Raw genomic sequence first — 15292 nt, forward strand, 5'->3', positions numbered from 1 at the left:
GCAGGAATCAGGGTATGTACTTCTGTGGTCTCAGTCTCGTGAGATGGGGGCAGTGTGGGGATCTTGTGACCTGGAGGCTCCTCAGGTCTTGAGGAGGGGTCTAAGGGAGATGGGTGGGGTGGCAGCAGGTGGGGTCATGCTAGGGGTACCCAGGCATCCTCACAGGAAATCTGATGTGTCCTAAGCCTCAAGCCGACGGGAAGCTGCCTCTTGGAAAGAGCACTTGGTTTGTAAAAAGCTGACAGCAGGTATCAGAGATTAGATGGCCATGTCTTTATTCCCTCCTGAAAGAAAGCTTCACTGTGGAGACAGATTGAGAGCAGCCCAGTGTGTGTGTGTGTCTGTTTTCACTGAGGCCTTGCGTGTGTGTGTATACCGGGAGGGAGGCGCAGGGATCTACTTTTAGCACATTACATGTTGAAACCTCATTGCTGAAGATGCTTCTAGTCTCAAATGTTGGCCCCATTTTTGCCACAAAGTCCACCCAGCCTTTGATCTGTGCTATGAAAGGGAGTGGGGAATAGACTTCCCTTTCCAAACCCAGGTTTTTGATAGAGAGGGCTCCCACAGCTTGTCCTGCTCTGCTCCTGCACAGCACAGCCAGGCGCCGAGTTTGGGGTCCAACATTGATTGGCATCCAACATTGATTGGCATCCAGGAGAGCTGGTCCTAAACAGGAAAGAGAACAGAGCGCTGGAATGAATGCAGCTTCCCACAAATGGGAGGGATTAGAACCAGGGCTTCTTGCTCTAATCCAACTTTTGTGTATATGTTTCACTGATATATTTGTTCTGTATTATGGAAAGTACAGAAAATTAGAAAAGGAAAAAAATCACCTTGTGGTACAATCATAGACTAAAGAAAATGAATTAAAGTAACATAAAATTCTATCACCCAGAGATAGGTAGGCAGGCAGTAGGTGCGTAGGCAGGTGGTATGCTTCTGCGATTTTCTTCATGGTTTTAGCTTCGATGTTTCTTTGTACACCCCTTTCACCCCAAATCTGTTGATGTGGAGAGCTGGAAGCTTGACTGCTTCTCCATTCCTTCTGTTCATTCCGGGGTCTTCTGCAGAACCCAGCCCTCGCTGACATCTACACGGAGCACGCCCATCAGGTGGTGGTGGCCAAGTATGCGCCCAGCGGATTCTACATTGCCTCCGGAGGTACTGTATGGGGCAAGGCTCGTGGACACCTGTGGGGGCCTGGGTGGTGCTCAGAGCCCAGGGCAAAGCTGGGCTTCTGGCCTTGGGAGAGTGGGAGGAGGGAGGTGGGGGGTGGGGGAGCAGGCTGGGGGTGGTGAGTTAGTTGAGGGGAGCCAGTATAATTAGTTTCAGCTGAGGCTGACAAGGAACATGTAAGCCAGGCTTGTCCAACCAGTGGCCCATGGGCTGCATGTGGCCCCGGACGGCTTTGAATGCAGCCCAACACAAATTCATAAACTTTTTAAAACAGGTTTTTTTTTCTTTTCTTTTCAAGCTCGTCAGCTACCATTAGTATTAGTGTATTTTATCTGTGGCCCAGGGAAGCCAAAAGATTGAACACCCCTGGTATAAGCTACCAAAATGCCCCTTTTCAAAACCGGCCTTAGTTCTAGAGCAGAAAAGACACTTTCTAGTTTGTAGTGTTCCAGTTAATTCCAGCTTGGAGGTCAGTAGAAATGCCACCATGAGGTTGGCTAGGGACCTTTTGCGGGAAGCCATGGCATGGTATGTTGGAGCCCGTGTGGCCCATGTGGGCCGTGTGTGTGTGTGTGTGTTTGTGTGTGTGTGTATGGATGTTTTGTTTTGTGTCATCCTTACCCGCTGCTCCTTTCCCAGTGCTAACACAATGCTGGCCTCCAGGTCAGCGCTTACGTTTTATTTGTGGACCGGGCCTTTGCTCTCTGCAGCCTGGGCTTTTGTGTGGCTCAGTGGGAGGCTAGGCAGAGGCAGGTGTGGAGAGATCTTTGCTCTTGAAGGATGTTTTTTTATTCACTTAGTTCTTTGACACAGAGCTTTTCCTGTATACAGATGGGAACAAGAGGCACAGGAGTGAGAGTAGTACCCCTTCCAGAGTGGTGGCCCACTCATTCATTCACTCACTCATTCGTTCATAAGCTCAACAGATACTTACCGCCTGCCTTGCGTGGCCATCTGCAGCCCAGGGAGGCCAAGTGAGTAAGCTGATGTGGGCCTCGTCAGCCTCGCTGGAGAGTGATGGCTGTGACCAAATTGCTGAGAGAGCTAAGCAGCCAGTAGGGGAGGACGGGACTCACGCACGCCGTGGCCCTCTGCCTGTACCACCCTGTGTGCACAGCAGCCTGTCCTGAAGGGTGTATGGGAGATGGTGGGCCTTGGGGTTGGGGAAGACCTGGGTTCGGCTCTGTCGTAGTCTGCTTTGTGCTCACAGGTTGGGTAATTTACAACTAACACAAATGTATTGGCTCATAGTTCTTGGGGCTGGGCAGTTGGACAGCAAGGGCTGTTGGACAGCAGGGGCCGGTATCTGTCAAGGGCCTTTTGCTGTGTCAGTCCACGGCGGAAGAGCAAAGAGAAGGTGAGAGAGAGAAGAAGGGCTGGGCTTGTCCTTTTATCAGGTAGCCGTTCGTGTCATAATACCCATTCCCGAGGGCAGAGCCCTCCTGGCCTAATCACCTCTCCATAGGCCGCCTCTGGTGCATTGGGGATTAAATTTCCAGCACATGGTTTTGGGGGGCACACTCAGACCATGGCAGCCTCTTACTGGTGGCGTAGGCTTAGTTGAGTAACTCACCTTCCTGGGCCCGAATTTTCTCCTCCAAACTGGGGGCTGCTAGTGCCTGCCTTGTAGGGTGTGGTGAAGGAGCCAGTAAGGCATGGACATGCCCAGCATGGCTGTTGCACTAATGGGTACTTACCCCCTGGGTGACTCATTACCTGTCACAAAACTGGGGCTCTGTTCTGATCAAGCCAGGCCACCGGGTGAGCTGGCTGACTGCTGTTGGCGGTCAGCCGGGGTCACGGTGAAGGGTTGGGCCTGGAGTCTGGCTCATAGTAGGCATTTAATGGTTTTTGTGTTTAGTCTCCAGCTCCATCTGTAAAACATGCTCTCATTTACATCCCATGATTTATTTAGCTCTGTGATTTATTTTTTCCCCAAGCCCTGCTTGCCAGCAAAAGTCTCTTCATTTAAAGCCCCAAGATTTGGCCCGAATGTCTTTTACATGTTTAACACGGAGCTGAGTGCTCTGAGAAGTGTCTTCTCAGGAGAGGAATGCAGTTGGCGAGGGCCTCCGCCCCTGCCTGGCACAGTGTCCCTGCCCTGTCAGCTGCAAGCTGAGAACCTGCAGGCCCAGGCCTGCCCTCTCCCCAGTCCCCAAAAGGGTGTCCAATGAGACAATTCAATGGAAGGCTGTTGCAGAGACTGTTGCAAAGGACAAACCACATAAATAAGTGGCCATCATGGGACGCTGTCCTCCCTGAAAAGTGCCCTGATTTTGTAGAGGAGCCAAGGGAGTTTTGGGCCATCCTCAGGTCCAAGTGTTCTTGGGCGAGATCACATTTTAGGTTTCTAATACATTTCTTTGAATAGAGCGAAGCAATTGTTAAGGCTTACATTGGAACGTTTGCTGCAGAGATGAAGTGGGGCTAAAAATAGTGTGGTAGGGGGGTGGTTTGGAGGGAGGGGGCTGAGAAAGAGCTGTGCAGGCCCACTAAGTGGGTTGCCTGGCAGCTGGCCCCAGCCCTCTGTGGGATCTTTAGACCCTGTCAGTCTGACTGGTTCATGACTGCTGAAGGACTGAACCTTGGGAAGGGCTCTGCACCTGGGAGACTCCAGCACTGAACACAACAGTCAGTCTGCCCTCTGGGAGCCCACATTCCCACGGGGCAGTCCTCAGTGCACGGGTCATTTCTGGGGCAGGCCCAGGCCTCCTTTTCCTGAGGTTATTTCCATGCTACTGTTCTGTCTGCCTTGGCGCTGGGGCCGTGGCTCCAGGCTGCCCTTGGGAGTCGGCGAGGGCCATGTGACAGGCGTGTGGTTTGGCTGTAGGCCCAGGGCAGGCTTCCTGGAAGAAGGGGCCTCTTCCAGGGTGGGACGCCCTCTGCCTTGTCCTGAGAGCATTGTCTTCTCCATGGGGCAGCATGCGCCCTGGGCGGGCCTGAGCATAGCAGACCATGCAGTCACATGTGCATGTGTGAATGTGTGTCTGCATATGTGTGCATGTGTGGTCATGTGTGGCTATGTATGCTCCTGAGTGTATGTGCATGTCCTTCCTGCACACACAGTGCTCCCCTCCAATGCTGTCAGCCTGTGGTGACTTCCTCTTCTGACCCCTTCTTCCCCCCTACCCCCCCGGCCTGTTTTATCAGTGAAAGGATTTGACTAAGCAGATCTCTAGGTCACCTTTGGAACTCAGCTCAGGCAGGACAGCAGGTGGTCTTCCTGGACCTTGTGCAGAGGACTGGGCCCTTCTGGGACTCCCTTTAGTTAGTGCTGTTCACTGGATTTGGCATCTCCTCTTGCCTGTCCCCGCAGCTGGACTGAGAGCGGGACAGTCCTTATGTGCATCTCCCGCATCTCAGGGCGCATGGCCCAGTCTAGGCTCGGGCTGTGTCTGCCCACAAGCAAGGCATCTTTGTGGCCTGTGTAGAGCCTCAGTTAATTCATGGACTCGTTCCACCTGACTCATAATGAGCTCTTTCTGTGCACTGAGGACTAGTTGGAGACTTCGCACATGTTAACTTGTGGAACCTACAGCAGCCCTGTGAGTGGCTCTGTTATTTCCCCTCTTCTGGATAAGGACACAGGCCATGTTGCTTGCTGAGCCCCACAAAGCCTGTATGTGGCAGAGGCTGGATTTGAACCCAGGGCCCCTGCTTCCAAGGCCTGGCTCTTAGCTGCTGCCCTCCTTCGAGCTGCTCAGCTCCACCAAGAAAACAAAAGCTCTTTTCACTGGAAGCAGCTGTAGAGCTGTGGTGGTTTTTAACGTGGCCTGAGGATCCTCTTAAAAAGGTGCCTTTACCTGCTTAGCGGATGGGACTGAGGTTTTAAAGCGTGAAGCCTTGAGAGTTAGTCTAGAATGCTCCCATTTCTTCACGCCAACACAGTGCTCATTTGGAGAGGGTGTGTCGGGATTGGGACTTGGTACTTGGTGACAGGATCATGGTGGGGGCTTTGGGGGTACGTGGCCCCCAGTGTTGCTTCTGTTACAATTGGCTGCCCACGCTCCGGTGAAAAGAGAATCAGCATCAAGTTCTGTGTATAGTTCTCCTTCCCCCGCAACACCCACCTGCTACTCTCACAAAAGAATCTTACGCTTGGATTCCTGTGAGTCGTGGAACTGCTCGGTGTGTGAATGAGGCTGCCGATTTGCCAGGCAGCAGCACGCTGTTGGGAAGCTGCACAGGGAGCTGGGTCTGCAGGCCCAGGTGGAGGCCATGAGGCCACGCTGAGGCATCACAGTGGGCAGCACGCTGCACCCTCACAGCTGTGCACCTCATTTCCAGAAGTTACTGCAGCAACTACAAAGGAGAGGCAGGTGTAGCCAGTGTCGTCCCATTCCACAAAGGTGGCCTGAGGCCCACACGTCATTCTGATGCCCCTACAAGAAAAGAAACAGTGAGAAAACTAAACTGCTTCCTGGCATATCGGAGTTTGCCATCATGTGTCCCTGGGCTTTTTCTGACGTCTAAGCAGGGTTTGTTATCCAGATGATTTCTGGCAAAATGCAGAGGCCCCGAATGGCAGGCCTCTGGATGCCATGGGCTCTGACTTAAGAGTGGCTGAATATTGTTGCCCTAAGGCAAGTTCTCTTCACTAGGCCTTTTCCTCTAGAAAACCTACGCAACCAGACGTGCTGAGTGGGCCTATGGCCACGTGGCCCTGGCCTGGCAGTGACCTGTGGCTCCCCCCCCACCCCCCTGCTGTGCCCCACAGATGTGTCTGGGAAGCTGAGGATCTGGGATACCACGCAGAAGGAGCACCTGTTGAAGTATGAGTACCAGCCTTTCGCTGGGAAGATCAAAGACATTGCTTGGACTGAAGACAGTAAGAGGATCGCCGTGGTCGGGGAAGGAAGGGAGAAGTGAGTCACTCCTCTCAGCCCCTCCCTGCCCTATTCCTGTGGCTCATGCGTCCATGTGCCATGACCCTGGAAGGGGGATGCACTGATGTCTGTAGTAACTTGGACTTGTGAGGGTTGAGCTCCCAGTAGGTGCTGGGCCCCGTCAGGGCTGGCTGCAGCCCCAGGTAAGGTAGAACTCCACATCACACTGGGTTTGTCACCAGGGCCCAGCACTCGTGTATCTCCTCTGACGTCCTGAGTCCCTTGCCTCCTAGAACCCCAGCTCTCATGCCCACCTGCAGGCAGCAAGAAGGGGACAGAGTGAAAGAGCAACACCACTTCCATTTGGGGTCCCTCACAGCAGCTGCCCCATGAAGCTGCCAGGGAGGCTGAACTGTTTCTTCCTGCTGGGCACCTCCCCCAAGGGTCCCTGATGGAGGAGGGAGGGGCAGTGGATGCTGGCTTTGTGGCACTGGGTGGCTACTGACCTCAGGGGCCTAGTGACTGGTGAGGTCAGTGCTGAAACCCAGGTTTTTTTAATTCAAGAGAGTCAGAGCCCCCTGCAGCACCATGGCTGGCCATAAGCCCTTGAACTTGACAGTGGCATGTCTGTTCTTCACTGAAAGGCACTTTCTCGTACATGTTCTAGTAGGTGTTTTTCCATGGCTTTTCAAGTCATTCCTGTTGGTCTTAATTCCTTCTTTTTTCAGTAGCAAATAGTAACTAAAACAGTGTTTTTGTTGAATGTCAGCCAAGAGCGGGCCATCTCATTCCTGTAGGGGAAGGTAACTGTTCCCTCCCAATAGAACTGTAAGGAGAGCAGTGAAACCATAAAGATAGCCCCGGGCCCTGTGGCGTGGGGCCCCACAGACACACACATGCATTCCCTTCCCGAAGGCGCCAGCTTGCCCCATCTTGTTCTTGGGTCCTTTGGACAAATGCCTCGTGGAGCCAGAACCCCAGTGCTTCCTTCATTTGTCCTTGTGGCATTCTGAGCTGCCTGCTGACAGTCACTCCATTCTCTGTGCACTGGCAGCTCAGCTATCAGATTGCTTATCAGCCTTCTGGGATTGATTTTTTTTTTTTTTTTTTGTCTTCTACTCTTGTCATTGGGTCAAGGTTTGGAGCAGTCTTCCTGTGGGATAGTGGCTCTTCTGTGGGCGAGATTACAGGACACAACAAAGTCATCAACAGCGTGGACATCAAGCAGAGCCGGCCATACCGGCTGGCCACGGGAAGCGATGATAACTGCGCGGCCTTCTTTGAGGGACCCCCATTCAAGTTCAAGTTCACAATTGGCGTAAGTGAACTTACTTTTTGGGTGAAATTTGTGGTTTGTATATGAGGCTAGCAGAGGCTGAGCCTGTTTAGATGCTGATGGCAGAGACCACAGCGCATGCCACGTATGCCATGATACACAGATAGAAGTGGGCTCCCAGGGGTGCGCAGAGAGAGGGAGGGCTCCCCCACCCAGCACTCATCCTCCCCAGGCCCTCAGCTGGGCATGGATGGTTCCCACAAGGAAGGGCCCTGCCCTAGGATGGTGTGCGCCTGTCAGGGGTTGGGGCAAGGACGTCCCTGAGGCTGTGTAACCAGGCAAGCATCTGGGGCTGGAGGTGCTCATTAGAGAGGGTAGCCTGCAGGGCCTGCTATTAGCTGAGCCACCAAAGTGGCAGAGGAAAGGAGCTTGCAGGACATCCAGATTGGTCTCTCCTAGAGACAGGGCAGTGATGCGCCTGCAGAGTGACAAACGGTTAGAAGACTGAAAGATACTTTGTGGGAAAAATGTGCCAGAAAAATGCGGCAGGCTTTGGGTGTAGCTGGCAGCATCTCAGAGGCCCACGCCGTGCATGCGCCCCGCCTTAGATAGGTACCCAGGCCTTGCCAAGCCTCCTCACTTCTGCCTTCTGCAAGACGGGGGTGTGCGGGGGCCAGCAGCATCTGAGGGTTTTGACTATGAATTTGAAGTAGGAGAGCCACCTGGCAGGTCTGGAGCATCTGTGATGCCCATTTTCCTGCCCCAGCCTTGCAGTGAGGGGAGGAGCCCAGCAGCCGGTCTCAGCACAGTCCCACGGCTCTGCCCTGGCTTTCCCCATCCCACTTGTGCTTGCGCTGAGGATGGACGAGAACAATGGACCTGGAAACGTGCATTTTAGGGACTATTGATGTCCTTGGAGGAGGTTGTTTTTGCAGATTGGACCAAGGTCTCGGGACTCCTTCTCTTGGAACCGTCAGTGGTTTCACTGTCTGCCTCATGGAGGATTAATGAGATCATGTCCTTAAAGTGGCTCAGTGAGGAGCACTGTCCATTTTAGTGACATCATGCCATGAATCATAAATAGCCTGCACAGTGCAGCTGGAAAGGGCGAGGACGGGACCCACAAAGTGGGCAGAATTTCCAGAGGCTGTTCTTGGCTTAGGGTACAGGAGGGCTTTCCAAGGATGCCCCCTTTGTAGTGAAACAGGCTTTATTTTGTCACGGAGCCACAGGCTGAGCTGGGCCTGGCTGGGCAGGTGAAAGCATAGGGAGGCTCCCTGTATGCAGCTGAACATGCAGCAGCTCTCAGACTCTGCTCTTGTGGCTACCACCTAGTGGGTAGGTAGTAGAGACCTGGCTATTTTGGGAGCTGTGTTGAAGGCTGTGGCCTCAGGCCATGTTTCTTCGCTAGGGTGGAGGCACTGCAGAGTAGGGTGAGTAATACTGAGTCAGCTACACACCTCGTCTCAGCCCAGGGCAGGAGGAAGCAGCTCAGAGGCTTCTGTGGTAGCCAGAAGCCGGCTGTGGGTGGGGGCTCCTTTGCCTGCCCTGGGAGGGATCATTTCCACTCTGCAGCTGTGCGTTAAACCCAGCACAGGGTGCTCAGCGGGGTCAGGGGCACCAGTTTGTTCCAGGGGTGGGCTGGAGCCTGCCTTCTTCACCAGGCTGCTGTGCCCCTGTGTGCTTGCTTGGGGGCTTGGCCAGAACATTATTTCTCTTTAGTTGTCCTTTCTAACTTCAGAAAGGACTTCACCCCACTGCCCTGGCCCAGGAGTGTTGGGTACAAATGTCTGTCCAGCTAGCCCAGCTCCAGGGTGAGTACCACCATGTGTCTTGAAGTCTTTTGTGGAACCCATAACCATGGGCCCTGCCTGAGGACCTGGGAGAAATAGAAAGGGCTGTGGCCTGGCACAGAGCTAGGTGCCTGTGCCCCCCTCGGGTGAGTCATGCCTCTGGGCCCTCCTGGAAACAGGGTGACAGTGACCCTTGCATGCTGCACCCTCAGCCACAGGGAGGGTGTGAGAGGCAGCAGTGACCATCCACATGCTCAGGAGACTTGTGCAGGCTCAACTGCCTACGCATAGGAAGGACAGGAAGGGTGCTCAGGGACCCCACATCTGCCCCCGAATACCTTCTGAGTTGCAGATACACTTTGGTGTGTATCTGCATTTAAGCCCTCCGGACCCCAGAGGAAAGCTGCGGTCATGCTCTCCAGGACCAACCCCAAGACAAAGGGAGCGCATGCAGGCTGGGGGAAGTGAGAGGAGGCGTGAGTGCTAACATGAGGCCCAGCCACAGTCGGCTTTGAGGACACGGTAGGCTGAGCATCGCTGGGCTTCCTCCCATATGTGGGCTCTTCTGATGCGGTCGGAAAGCCTGGGATGTGGAAGTTCTCAGTAATTAATTGAGCCTTTTATAGTAAAAGATTTTAAAACTATGTCTGGGCATTTTTTATTTTAGAGGGAATTAAGTTCCACTTACTGTGAAATCCACATAGCAGTGGTCTTTTTTCCCCAGATCTCTCATTCCGCAGCACATGACGGCTGGGTCTTGGCTGCCTTCGCCTCCGCACCAGCCCTCAGGCCGTGGTGGCCTTGCCTGCCGCTCCTCCCCTCCTGAGAATGAGCAGCTGTGGTGGCAACTTGGGCCTGTCTTCATCTGCACCTTCCCCACCCACTCCCTGTAGAGGCCCCCTGTGGCTGGGACCAGGAAACTGCCCTGAGCTTGAGGGTGCAGAGGTGGGATGGCAGGTGCTTCCTTAGTTACCTGGGTGAGAGAGGGACTGGCGTATGACTGCGGAGGGACCAGCTGGGTCGAGTTGGAGCTGCTGCCTTGAAAAGGAACAAGGCATGTTCTGAAGGTGTTTGAGTACAAGCTGAAGCAGAACTCCAAGATGCTGTGCCTGAGCTGAAATGCAAGCAGCATCGCAGAGGAAAACAAGAGGGGCCCTGCCTGTGGAGTCCGGGAGGCCACCTTCATCTCGCCGGCCCATGTTGGGGGGTCATGTGGCTTTTCCTTTTTGCTGAAGAGCCCATTGTGCAGAGTGAGTGTGGACTCCCAGCTCAGCTTGAGCCAGGCTCCCCTGTGTGCCCCTCATCCTGAGGGACCATAGCCCAGCTTTGGTCTTCATTTGCCTGAACCTGAATGAGGCTCCAGAAAGATGGGAGTGGAGGAACATTTGGCCTGGAATAAGCCTGGGTGCCGGCTCATCCCTACCCAGTGACATTGAAGACGTGGTGGGTGACCTGCGGAAGTAACTCCCGGGATCACAGGAGAACGGTTCTGAAAGGAGACCCTGGGCACAGTGGTCTCAGTCTCCAGCGCTGACGTTCTGCAAACCCAGGGGTAGGTTCCCCTCAGAGGGTCTGACCATGGCCTGAAAAGGGGAGGGTGGCGAGACCATCTCCCTGCCTTCCCCCATCTCACGCATGGGGATGTCTTCATGCCAGGCAGGCTCCTGGGATAGGTACTCCTGGATGGGTTTAAAGGCCCCACTGAGTTTCTCTCTGTTGTCTGCCTTCGCCATGCGCATTACTTGGGCCAGGTTCTTTGCCTCTCTGGCCGTCCACTTCCTCCAGTCGGGTGAGCAGTTGGTGGTCTAGGATGACCACACGCCCCCCTCTGGAGTGTGGCTCACAGCTGTGTGCATGTCCTAGATCCCAGGAGTTAGTGGTGCACCGGATAGTTTGTGTCTGATGAAATGGTTAGTTAGAGCAGCGTGTCATCCTGGGGGCTCAGCCTCATGATGCGGAACTGAGAGCTCACTGCCAAATCTAACAAGCTGTGATTCTAGGTGGGAAAATGTTCAGCACGGAGGACTCCTGGGTTCCCTCACTGGGGTGCCACTGCTCCCTCTGTTCCATCGCCTCTGCCCTGCAGGGACCTCATACCTCACATAGTTCTCCCACTTGAGGCTGGAGCCAAGCGGGGCTGGAAACCTCAGCTGTGGCTGTTATCGGAAGTGCTGCCTTCCTGATAGATAAGGAAAATTTGAGCTCTAAACAGGCAAGGTTTCTGATGGTTATTCTTTTTCTTATTTCCTTACTCAAGACAGGGCAGAGAGCAGATGTTTCAGCCTTTCCGGCATGTATGGTGGCTGCCTGGGCCATGCCCCTGTGATGGGCATGCAGGACCCCCTCCCTTGTCCTCAGCACGTACCACCCCTCCTGTCTGCTGGCCTTGCTCTTCACTGGGCTGATGGCTGACTCCTGAGAACTGGGGACTGACAGCAGGGAGGGTGACCTGGCCCAGGTCACGTGGCCAGTAGGTGCCCCAAGGACGGTTACGATGAGCCTCTTGTCCCTTCATATGGTTCTTGTTCTCCAGGAAACATGGTGACTGAGCTGACCCGTCCCGGGTGACAGGAGAGGCAGGTGGGTAGGTAGCTCCTTCGTGCCCCTCAGCCCAACTAAGTGGGCCGGGCTGCAGGGCTGCCCTAGGGCACTTTGCAGGGAAGTCTGCTGGGAGGGATGGGTAGGCTGAAGGATGGGCCAGAGCCAGCCTCGCAGGTCACGGTGTAAAGGTGTTTTGGGAACACCCACTGACCAAGGGTCATGGAGGCCTGTGCTGGGCTTGTGTGGGGTGGGACTGGGCACAGGGGACTGAGAGCCTGTCCCTTTCTACCAGCTCATAGGCATGTGAACAGCCTAAGGTGGGCTTGTGGTCCTCTTGTGTACAGGGTCAGCTGAGGCTGGGGGGAATGGGGTGGGATCCCAGAGGGTTCCTGAGCTGACTAGGTAGGTAGTGAGCGTGTGTGTGCTGGAGACAGGCCAGCTGGGGCCTGTCGCTCTGTGATGTGGACATGGGTGTGGTACTTAATTATGACCTCAGTGCTTCAAGCCTCGGAATTATGACCTCAGTGCTTCAAGCCTTGAGTGAGAGGGAGCATATTGGTGGGAGGGAGTGAGGACTGTGGCGAGGGGGGCTTGTTGAATATAGGTCAGTCTTGGCTGTGTGTTGGCTGCAAGGGAGGACAGGCAGGAGTGTGGACCAGACACCGTGGGTTGTCCACCAGGGAAGAGGCTGGACTGAGACTGCTGCAGCCCCGCTGATTGGCTGGGGTGGGACAGAGGCAGGGGGCCAGTGAGGGCAGCCTCAGGAAGCTGCTGCCCCTGAACTCCCTGGGAGCTTCCCCAAACCCTCTCCCTCTTTGTTCGCTGGCCTGGCCTCCCTGTGGAAAGGGCTATTTTTAGCCCTCGGTTTTTTTGGTTAATGGGCTTTTCACGGCTTCTCCCTTTGAAGGGGCTATTTCAGGAGCAGACACCAGTCTCTGCATTTGGACTCCTTGGCTCGAGGTACAGGAAAAGGTGATGGGGATGAGCTACTCGAGGGGCATCTGCGTCCCTGGACTGTGCTGGGCCCCTCCCTTGCCCCTGCTGGGTTCTGGGGCCAGGGAGGGACACATGACACCACCCTGCCAGAGCCTGTGGGAGGCGTCCGCAGAGGTGAACCACAGACTTGGATTTGGGGTCCTGGGGTTTGGGCGAGCAGGAATGTCCTCGCTTCTGGGACCTGGAATTGGAGTAGGAATGTCCATGTTTTGACCTCAGGGAGCCACTGAAATGGGCATTTGTTACAGGTTGGAATTGAACAGTGGCTGAATAGTTTTCTCCATTTTGTAGCAAGAGCCATCAGCATCCACTGTCGCACCCACTCATCTGGGCTTGGGTGATTCGGGCATTTGGGGTGAGCTCTTTTCTCAGTTCTTAACTCATTCGTCAGAAGGACCCAGGGGTCAGCCAGGCCCAGCCATCTCCCTGGCCCACTGCACTTCAAGGAAGCTTAGGCTGGCGTGGAGGAGCCAGTGCGAAGTTAGCGGCAAGGCGGGGCTGTGCTGGCCAAGGAAGCGGAGTTGGGCAGTGAGAGAACTCAATGTGCTGGTCAGAGGTCTAGGATTCAAGCTGTGGTTATGTCATGGTCAAGGTCGTGTGACCTCATCTGGACGGAGTAGTGGTGCATACACCCGTGTCCACCCCCCGCCCAACAGGGGGTCTGGAAGGGCTTTGCCTCAGGCCCTCCCACCTCTGCCTTCACTGCAGCCAGCTCCTTCCTGCAGCTCTCTCAGGAACTGCCCTGTGAGGCCCTTTGACACAGGGAATGTGGACCCTGTGGGCTGACATGGACAAGGGACCGTGGGCCATGTTGACACAGATAGGAGGTGGACCCCATCGGCTAACCCCGACGGGAACAGGCCCTCAGTGCCTGACGGCTCCCTCTTGGTGGGTAATAGCAGAAGGGGGGTTGCAAATGGGCCTGCGGAGTTAGGGATCTGACCTCTTGAGATGACTCTGGGCTGGAGCACCCCCAGGCTTGCCGAGCAGCTGCCCAAGGCCCAGGAGCCAGCGCAGCTGAGACGAGAGCTCTGGACAGGAAACTGGAGACCAGATTCGTGCAGGTGATGTGGCTTGAGTTACCAGCAGCTCCAGGCCTGCTGTTCTCCTGTGAAGAATTTGCCCGCAGGCTCTCCGTGGCCCCTCTGGGGGTAAAGCGTCTCTGGAGGGCCCCGGAGCCCCATCTGGAAAGTTGGTTTTCACTCTCAGCAGCTGAGTGGATCGGGCCTTCTGGGGAAACTGCTTTCCCCAACTTCATGTACCTAGAAATGCTAGAAAACTTACAACACAGACCATTTAAGCAAAAAAGGCCAGCCTTAGAACTGTGAAAAAGGTACAAAAGGAACTAAAGAAGCAAGATGCAGAACTGCGCTTAAACACAAGGAAGGGTGACCTCTAGCACCAGAGCCAGAGAGGACCGTGCAGTCCCGTGTCCCCCATTCCATCTCCTAGTGAGCCCTGGGCCCGCCTGGGTACTGCATGCCTTGTAGTTCGGCACTGCTTTGCCTGGCCAAGCCTTGCAGCACCCAGGTGCTGGGGGCAGGCAAAGGGCTCGCCAGCCCCATCGCTTATGAGCTGATCACAGACCTGAGCCCAAGTTCAGACTGAGCCAGCCTGGTGCTTCCATCCCTGTTCCTCGTGGGCGGTGACCACAACCTACAGAGGACGAGCTCTTCAGTAATAGAACGGAATGCAAGCACCATGACAGCACTCCCTGAAATGAGGCAGGGAGGACAATCTGCTCATCCACTGGGATGGAAACGTGACTGTCGTTGCCCTCAGTAGCTCCCGAGGAGCACTAGGACTCCCCTTGTCAGAATGTGTGATTTCTCGGGCTTTCATCTGAGTTAAAACACGGGTCAATGAGGTGGGAGATCCTGGTTCAGGTGCAGGGCCAGGGCCTGCTGGGCCTGTGTCCAGCCTGACCCCAGCCGTGAGCAGGTCTTGGCAGCACCCTGAGGAGGGCTCACCTGAGGCAAGCAAGTTTGGGTTGTTGGCTGGAGGAAATGGTTTAATCTTTGAAGTGCAGGAAGCCCAGGGTTGCTTTGTTCCACAGCTCTGGGGTCGCATCACTCTTGGGCCTAGAGAGATTTCTGGGGCTGGGAGTGGGCCTCTCTACGAGAACTGCCTGCCCTGGGGACATTGCCAGACTGAACCTTGTCTGTATCTTCTGCTGACTCTGACGGACTTTGTGGGGACATCGATTTCCTTGAGGGTGGCCCTTGGGACCCCAGGCACCTGATTCCTCTTTCTGGGCCTACGTTTCCTCATTGGTGAAGTGGGCACAGCTCACCTTGGTGGGTTATTACATGAGTGTCAGAGGCAGCATTGATGACGTGTTAGTCTGCTGCAGCTGCCATAACAAAGTTTGTTAAGCCACAGATTGGGTGCCTTAAACAATGGAAATTTATTCTCTGGAAGTCAGAAGTCTGTAGTCAAGGTGTGGGCAGGGACGCACTCCCTCTGAGTCCTTCCTTTTCTTTCCCAGATACTGACAGCCCTGGGGGTTACTTTTTGAGAGCAGAACTCCCATCTCTGCTTCCAGCTTCACTCCAACTCTGTATCTGTGTCCAGATTTCCCTCTTACAAGGACAACAAGTCCTGCTGAATTTACAGCCTGCCCTAATGACCTCATCTTAACTGGATTGCATCTGCAAAGACCCTATTTCTGAATAAGGTCT

At 54.7% G+C, this 15292-nt stretch overlaps 1 protein-coding gene across 4 annotated transcripts in view; it reads left to right on the forward strand.

Annotated features, from left to right (window-relative positions):
• WDR1 (WD repeat domain 1) overlaps window positions 1-15292 on the forward strand; it is a 41227-nt gene that overhangs the window by 11924 nt on the left and 14011 nt on the right. The window contains exons 3-5 of one of the 4 annotated variants that reach the window (XM_058430091.1): window positions 1074-1164; window positions 5897-6044; window positions 7143-7323. In XM_058430091.1, coding sequence (XP_058286074.1) covers window positions 1074-1164; window positions 5897-6044; window positions 7143-7323 — 420 coding nt within the window. Of the gene's footprint in view, window positions 1-1073; window positions 1165-5896; window positions 6049-7142; window positions 7324-8696; window positions 8715-12321; window positions 12588-12902; window positions 12967-15292 lie in introns of those variants that run through there. The other 3 variants (XM_058430094.1, XM_058430092.1, XM_058430093.1) reach the window with 3 other exon arrangements.

The sequence above is a fragment of the Hylobates moloch genome, unplaced genomic scaffold (genome assembly GCF_009828535.3).
Source record: "Hylobates moloch isolate HMO894 unplaced genomic scaffold, HMol_V3 SCAFFOLD_17, whole genome shotgun sequence".
NCBI lineage: Eukaryota > Metazoa > Chordata > Mammalia > Primates > Hylobatidae > Hylobates > Hylobates moloch.